The 9,017-nt window shown below is 34.7% G+C and overlaps 1 protein-coding gene across 1 annotated transcript in view; it reads right to left on the bottom strand.

Annotated features, from left to right (window-relative positions):
* Positions 1 to 8,233: 8,233 nt before the first annotated feature.
* LOC107494022 (NAC domain-containing protein 90-like) overlaps positions 8,234 to 9,017 on the bottom strand; it is a 1,309-nt gene continuing 525 nt past the window's right edge. Inside the window, exon 3 of the mRNA XM_021125839.2 lies at positions 8,234 to 8,538. Within this exon, the coding sequence (XP_020981498.1) occupies positions 8,234 to 8,538 (305 nt within the window). The remainder of the gene's footprint in view (positions 8,539 to 9,017) is intronic.

The raw sequence follows: 9,017 nt of genomic DNA, 5'->3' as shown, positions 1-9,017 counted from the left end.
CAGAATCTTCGTGGTATAAGCTAGATAGATGGCGGCATTCATGGGAATCCGGAAAGTCTAACCTTGTCTGTGGTATTCCGAGTAGGATTCCGGGAATCTAGAAAGTCTAACCTTGTCTGTGGTATTCCGAGTAAGATTCCGGTATTGAATGACTGTGACGAGCTTCAAACTCCTGAAGGCTGGGCGTTAGTGACAGACGCAAAAGAATCAATGGATTCTATTCCAACCTGATTGAGAACCGACAGATGATTAGCCGTGCTGTGACAGAGCATTTGGACAATTTTCACTGAGAGGATGGGATGTAGCCATTGTCAAGGGTGATGCCTCCAGACAATTAGCCATGCAGTGACAGCGCATAGGACCATTTTCCCGAGAGGATGAAAAGTAGCCATTGATGACGGTGATGCCCTACATACAGCTTGCCATGGAAAGGAGTAAGAAGAAATTGGATGAAAGCAATAGGGAAACAGAGATTCGAGAGGATTCTAGCATCTCTACATGCCTATCTGAAATCCCCACCATTAATTTACATAAGTATTTCTATCCTATTTTATTTTCTTTTTATTATTAATTTTCGAAATCCATAAACATTTAATCTGCCTAACTGAGATTTACAAGGTGACCATAGCTTGCTTCATACCAACAATCTCTGTGGGATCGACCCTTACTCACGTAAGGTATTACTTGGATGACCCAGTACACTTGCTGGTTAAGTTGAACGGATTTGTGAGCTTCTCTAACAGTGCCTGTAACTCTTTTGGTCCAACAACAACACTAAGCTGTTGGTGCCATTACCAGAAAGATCCCAATTCATCATACCATGATCTCTTTGGGGTATTTTTTATTTCATACAAATACAAAGAGACCAATTTTGAGGATCACAATTTCGTCCACCAATACCACAGACAAGGTTTAAACTTTTAGGATTCTCCTGAATGCCGCCAACAATTCTAACTTATACCACGAAGATTCTGATTAAGGAATCCAAGAGATATGCGCTCGGTCTAAGGTAGAACGGAAGTGGTTGTCAATCACGCGTTCATAGGTGAGAATGATGATGAATGTCACGGATCATCACATTCGTCATGTTGAAGTGCAACGAATATCTTAGAATAAGAATAAGCTTGAATTGAATAGAAAATAGTGGTACTTTGCATTCAAACTTGAGGTACAGCAGAGCTCCACACCTTGATCTATGGTGTGTAGAAACTCCACCGTTGAAAATACATAAGTGATGAAGGTCCAGCCATGGCCGAATGGCCAACCCCCATGAATTATCAAAAGACCGAATGGTCAAGAGACTATACAATCAAAGACACCTAGTACAATAGTAAAATGTCCTATTTATACTAGACTAGCTACTAGGGTTTGCAGAATTAAGTAATTGATGCAGAAATCCACTTCCGGGGCCCACTTGGTGTGTGCTTGGGCTGAGCTTGAGCTTTACACGTGTATAAGCTTCTCTTGGAGTTAAACACCAAGTTGTAACGTATTTTTTGTGTTTAACTCTAGTTCATGACGTGTTTCTGGCGTTTGACTCTAGAATGCAGCATGAAACTGGCGTTGAGCGCCAGTTTGCGTCAAAGTATAGACTATAATATATTTCTGGAAAGCTCTGGATGTCTACTTTTCAACGCTGTTGAGAGCGCGCCATTTGGAGTTCTGTAGCTCCAAAAAATACATTTCAAGTGCAGGGATGTCAGAATCCAACAGCATCAGCAGTCCTTTGTCAGCCTTCTTATCAGAGTTTTGCTCAGGTCCCTCAATTTCAGCCAGAAAATACCTGAAATCATAGAAAAACACACAAACTCATAGTAAGTCTAGAAATGTAAATTTAGCATAAAAACTAATAAAAACATCCCTAAAAGTAGCTAGATCCTACTAAAAACTATCTAAAAACAATGCCAAAAAGCGTATAAATTATCCGCTCATCAAATACCAAGAAGAACACTCAAGAACAATTTTTGAAAATTTAAAGAAAATGATGAAAACAGATGGGACACAAAACTTAAGAACTAACATAAAAGAAACAATTAAAAGAGCTACTAAACCTTAAAGTACCTAATCTAAGAAACAAGATAGTCCGGAAGTTTGTCAAACTCGAACAAAAACTTGGTGCACGAAATTGACTTCGCAATATTCGCACAGATAGACTGAGAAGTGCACTGGGTCGTCCAAGTAATACCTCAGGTGAGTGAGAGTTGATCCCACGGAGATTGTTGGTTTGAACAAGCAATGACTATCTTGTAGATCTTAGTCAGGCGGATAGAAAAGATAGTTATTGTGAAAAAATGCATAAAAAAATAGAATAAATAAAGTATTACTAGATAGATGTGAAATCAATTGATAAGAGAACGGTTGAGGTTTCGGAGATGCTTCCTCCTTCTGGATCAACTTTTCTCATTGTCTACTTCAACTTCTGATAATTCATTCTAGGGCATGTTGTAAGTGATTAACGCCAGGTCAGTGGTCATTAATCTCCTCTGCTTAAGATCAAACGCTAGGTCAATGGTCATCCAATCTGAACGGGGGTGAAGCTCCTGCAATCCATTCCCTTGGTGATCCTACTCAAAGCGCCACAAACAAGGTCAGATCTTTCAGATCAGAGAATGCTGCTCCATTGATTCTAGCCTATACCACACAGGCCCTAATTGTCCCGTGCCTCAGCTGAACTGATGTCTCCAAATTTCCAACGAAGTCGTGGATTAGCCATCTAAGAGATGTATAATCAAACTTGTGGTTCAGTACTATCCCATCAAGGACTTGCAAGAAGCCGTGTAGAATAGGGATGATGGTCAAGTTACACTCCCAATTCATTAGGATGAAGAACGGAGATACATCTTAGAATGGAATCAAGCATAGATTGAAATAGAACAATGATATTATTAATCCATAAGAATCAGCAGAGCTCCTAACCTTAACCTAGGAGGTTAGTGACTCATAGCTTACAGAAAGTAGTAATGTATTAAAAAATATGGCATAAGGTCATGAACAAGGGTGATCCTCATTCTATATATACTAATCTAATAACTAAGAATTACAAAAAATATGATAGAATAGACTAGAGCTGCAAAATCCATCCTTGGGCCCACTTTGGTTGAGTACCTAGGCCGAGTTTGGTGTCCACTTGGAGGAATGGGAGCTGAACTACACTGCCTTGTGCTTGTGTTGGGCGTTGAACACCCACTAGGGAGTGGTTGGCATTCAATGCCAGCTTTGGATCTCCTTTGGGGCGTTTGACGCCAGCTAGGGGGTAGCTCCTTGGTGTTCAACTTCCAGAATGGGTAGGCTCTCTTTCGAAGAAAAGTATAAATCTTTATATATTACTGGAAAGCTCTGGAAGTTATCTTTCCAACGTTATTGAGAATGCGTCATTTGGACCTCAGTAGCTTCAGAAATGCTCGTTTGACTTCACAAAGGTTTGATCATAACAGCTTCTGCTACGCTTTCCTTGCCTCTGAATCGGACTTTGCCAAAACTCTTCAATTTTAGCCAAAAAATACCTGAAATCATCTTAAAACACACAAACTCAAAGTAGAATCCAAAAATGTGAATTTTTCACTAAAACCTATGAAAATATAATAAAACTTAAACAAAACATAACAAAAACTATATGACAATTATGCCAAAAAGTGTATAAAATATCCGCTCATCAGTAAACTTCACTATATTTGTTCATTATCGTATTATCAGATGGGTTGTTTGGTTCTCTTAGGGGGCGACTTATTGATAGCAACAAAAATATAGTCATGGCAACCTTGACAACAATTGGTAATGTTGCATCTGCGATGGGACCAGCTCTAGAGAAGGCAAGCAAGGTGATTGGATCGTTTTCTGCTTTTGTGTTTTCTATCTTGTTAATAATCTTGTGTTGTCATCTCAAGTTGTGTTTTCTCTTTGATATATTGAAATCCTTTGGTGACAACAAGAAGCACATGAGAGAATGTGCACTCAATACTTTGGATTTGTGGCTTGCTGCTGTTCATCTTGATAAAATGGTCTGTTTCAATCTTTTTTTAAGTGATTCTTCTGTCTTGTGTCTATCCTCTGAGTATGCTACTATTGTAGGTTCCTTATATTACAATTTCTTCTAAACTTGGTGCGGAAGGGGCGTAAAGACCTTTTTGATTAGTTATCTAGGCAACTTTCTGTGCAAAGCAGTTTTGCTGAAGCTGCACAACTTTTGAAGCCAGCCTCTGCTGCAATGACAGTAAGTTTTGGACATTCATGGACCAGCTCTAGCTTTAGTTCTTGAGAAGTTGAAACCATATGGAGGCCTTTAAGGTAGGGTTTTGTATCATAGCTCATTCTTAATCTACTTTGTTGCTCAGTGTTAATGATAAGGCACTGCTAAGCTCTGTATACCATAATCTACTTTAAATCTTCAAAAAGAGTTGATGGATGAACTGTCAACTATGTTGCCTTACATGAAAGAAGATAGAGAAAGAATGGTGATTCGAAAGTTTAAGTTTGAGGACCCATGCATTGAGCAGATTCAAGATATAGATGTGAGTCCATTTTTAACCAATGACCATGCGTATATTTTATGTGATTTTTGAATTGTAATAAATTTCTGTCCAACATGCTTATGATGCAGAGTGATATGATTAGGTACTTCAGAGAGGATTTATATAGGAGATTCTTAAGTGTAGATTTTAAGAAGCAAGTTGATGGACTAGAAATGCTATGTGTGGGACTGGTACTTTAGTAGCATTCATATTATAATTTTGAAACTGTTGCTATGTGTGGGACTGAATTCTGGGTTACGAGTATGAACCCATCCAGGATGATCTTGAACTTGGAAGCTCTAATTTCCTTGTGGTTCTCATCTAGATTCAAATGTTCAATGAGAAAGAGGTAATCTTAACTTGCTTGCATTTGCTTATCTCTAGTCTCTATTTTCCTCTGCCTCCTCTTTTTTATTTCTGTGAAATTTGGTTGGTTTTTTTTAGTTCTTTTTCTGTGTGTATATATAGGTATACAAGGTGTCAATTGGTGCAGCTTGTAACTTTTTGTGGGCTGTTGATCGTCTTGTCATCCAAGTTCTTGATGATTCTACCGAGCCTGCAATCAAGGTACTCTTATTATTGATACAGTAAAATACTTTTATTAGAAATTGTGTGATTTTTTAGTAAAAAGTAATGAGTTTTTGGAGATATGTGTTGCTAATAAAAAATAAAAAATAATGCAGCAAATGGTGGAGATGCAATATTTGATGTTGATTTCGGGCCTGAGCCTGATTTTTTGAGAAGAGCCATTCCCTTCTTGATTGGCAATCCTGACATGGCTCTTGTTCAAGCTTGTTGGAGATTTGGTAAATAAAATCCCAATCTTATGCTTTCTTTCTTCAATTACTTTTTGGAATGAGTTGCTTAGTAAATTAAATTAGGCAAAAGTTAATAACTACTTGAACGTACTTATTGTTCTGGTGATAAAGTTAAAAGGTCACCCAGTTCATTTTTATTTCCCTTGATTTTTACTTTGACTTCACTATTCTTTTTACTAACTAGTAATATTCTAAAATTATTTGCTCTTGAATTTGATTGATTTATAACATAATTGATAACCTTGGTCATCTTGAGAAATAAAGAAATATGATTTTAATGAGATTATTACAATTTGTGCTCTTGGAGCAGCTGCTCGCTGGTAGTTCTGCCCCCTGCACAGCTTCCATAGTTTTGAAGATTTAAGCGAGACTATGAAGGTATCATAATTTTTTTTAGGTTTCATTTGTATGTTAACTCAGTGCTGTGAATTTTGATGAACTTTCAGATAATAGATGATGCATTAAAGTATAGTGGTATTGGCTGTAATTGGACACTACCACCATATGGTTTGCCACTATTCTTTTTGGTGTGAAATATCGAGTATTTTTCTTTTTTTTTTTTTTTAATGTAACTGGTGTTTCAAATTTGAACATGCTCAACTAGTGCCAACTTATATGCATCATTCATGAGAAAACACTCTCTGTAGACAACATAGTTCCAACCTTCTTCTATATTGAGAGAAGCTTAAGATTTTTATTTTGATTCATCATGACTACTTGCTATCATTGCAGTCAATGCAATGTTTACATTCTATTTGTCAATGTTCTATGTGATTTTAATGCATACTTTTTACTAATGATTTCTTGATAGTGGCATGAATGTTTTTACATTAATTCAGTTAATGAAATGATTTAATGAAATGAGATGGAAATTTTCATTTGTTCACTTTGCTATTAGAAAAATGTACCTATATTTTTTATTTGGGAACCCAATGTATGAAATTTAAATATGCCTTTAGCCTCTAATATTCTGAATTCTGATGCTATACCAAGTAATGAGAGTTAATATTAATATATTCAGGTCAGAGGTGACTAGCTATGAAAGATTGATGTCTACACATATGACTCAAATCTTGTTGCAGGTACGTATTATCATAAAAAGGGGGCTATTAGTTTTGATTACTAAGTGACAAATTTGACATGGTTAAAATTAGTACTAATTTTACAATTTATTGTATAGTTCTCATGTTTACAGGTTATTGTTACCCAACAATTTCTCCATCTCCAGCAGTTATACAAAAGTTGCGTGCAACCATTTGTGTGCTACAAATTAGTTCAGATGTTGTTTAAGAATTATATTAGATTTTTTCTAACATAGAATTGTAATTTTTTTTAATGTTTATTTTAGAAGTTGAATTTATTTTTTCTAAAATATTTTATTCATGTTTTATCATGTACATAATTCATATAAATCAATGGAAGATTAATTTTTTAGTAATTATTTTATTTGAAAGATTAACTTATTAGTATTTTTATTTTTTTATTTTTCTTTTTTTTTTATTTGAAAAAGGATTAGGCCACGTTTTTTAAGTGCAACGATAAGTTTTTAATTTTCGGCACACTTTAAAAGCATGTCAATAGATAAAAACGTGGCAAAAAGTAAAGCGTACTAATTGATCAAAAAAAACGTAACGATAGATCAACCGATATATTGACGGATGTGACCCTTTAAAAAACGTGCTGATAACTCAAAAAACGTGACGAAAAATTATCGATACGCTTTTTTGTACTTTTTGACCCACTTTAAAAACGTGACAAAAAACTTATTTTCTTATAGTGATGTACGCACCGCAATGTAATTCAGTCTTCTTTCTTTCGCCTCATGTCTTCTCAGCTTGTCTTGTGTTGTGGAGGATTCTCGCACTCTTTCAATTATATACATAAATCTTGCTCGGGAATAAGTTTTTGTTTTTCAACCATCTACGAATTGAAGCAATATTCGCTATAACGAATTTATTTAAGGTTTTAATGTTTTATAACACTTCGAACCTAGGATCGGAAATGGTTTTCTTATAAAGGTTTTTAATGATGAAAATTTTTCTTTATTAGTACTTATTTCAATCTATATTAATCGGTATTTACATATAAATTTTAAGATCTTAATGCTTAATACCTATTTTTTCTTAAGAAAAATATTAAAAAATTATTAAAATTTATTATTATTACTCATCATTTAGTTATTAACTTAATTCATTTATTTAATTTGTTTAGTTTAATAATTTAATATATTTTATTTCATACTTTTAAATATTAATAACTAACTAATGACCAAAACTAATAAATTTTGATTGTCTTCTAACATTATTTTTATAAATAAATGACAAAATTGAGTATTTATTCGCTCTCTTCTCCTTAAAAGATTGAGAAAAGATGATCTCAGCATGGCAACATAAAATACTAGAATAATGAAATGTAAACACTACATATCTTCCATCCATTAGGAAGATATGCATGAAGAAAAGGTGATTGATATGGTTGATCACAAGACGAAGTAATTATTCTCATAAAGGGAATATTAGGGGACAATGACTTTGTTGAACAATATGAACAACCATCAATCACACTACACCCTAATTTAATGTTACTAATTAAATTTAAGATCAATTTACTCTTTTAACCTTATTAATTCACATTGTTCAAACATTATTTAAAAATATTATTGATTACCTATATTTTTTCTTCTCATAATATAGGGCATTGCAATTTACATGCATATCTTTCTAAAATTATTGTTATTATTGAACACTCTAATTGTAGCAAAGAGGCAATTACAATGAAATTAAAGAAACTAGTAAGTGGTTAAGTAATTAACAAATTACGCTTCATATATAACTTAATAATCATATGGAAGCCGCCTTCTTCTGCGAATTTTCGTTGATGGAGTTCCAAGTAGTTATACCTGTGCTTTCATGGTTCCGGCAGTGAAGATCCTAAGAACCAATCGATTTGCTCCCAATCGAGAAATGGCTCGTTAGCGTTTTCCACATCCTCCGTCCGATGAGAACACTGTCCGTGGTCTTCGGAGCACGAACTCTCCGGTGAGCTACCTGCACCTGAAGATTTCTCCACCGTTTGATTATGTTGATGATGATGATCAAAAGATGATGAACCGTTGTTCTGGCTAGGAGGATACGTGTCCCTCCTTGGAGGTGGTCTTCTATCAAATGCCCTCAAACATTTTGCTTTCTTGTACACTCGGCATAAACTGAATTCTATATATAATAACTAATTTTAGTAACAAAGTTTGATGATAAATAATATTTTTTATGATAAATTAAGAGAATAAATTGTAACTTCCAACCATTTTTCTAAAACTTCGTTATAAGGTCTGTGACTTAAATAATTACAACTCAATTCTGGGAATTCATGTTCTCTAACAAAATCCCTTGGATGATGTAATAAATGGATGTCATCACCTTGACTCTCTAAAGTTTTGGTGTGCAAACAAGATTAACAATTAATTAGATTATAAAAAAATAAAAATATATTAATTAAAAACCATGATGCTGGAAACTAATAAGATTGATTAGAGTTGAGTATACGTGGTTGTTACCATAGGAACCGCCCTGTTGTTGGAGGAAGAAGAAGGGTGATGAGTGTCAATGGCTTTATACTCATTCATCTTCCAATCGGTTTTAGTTCCGTTAGGAGCTCTACCGCAGTAGAAAACCATGGTTCTCTTCATTCCGAT

The sequence above is a fragment of the Arachis duranensis genome, chromosome 6 (assembly GCF_000817695.3).
Source record: "Arachis duranensis cultivar V14167 chromosome 6, aradu.V14167.gnm2.J7QH, whole genome shotgun sequence".
Lineage (NCBI taxonomy): Eukaryota > Viridiplantae > Streptophyta > Magnoliopsida > Fabales > Fabaceae > Arachis > Arachis duranensis.
The sequence above is the reverse complement of the archived record's forward strand: the minus strand, read 5'-3'. Positions and strand labels throughout refer to the sequence as shown.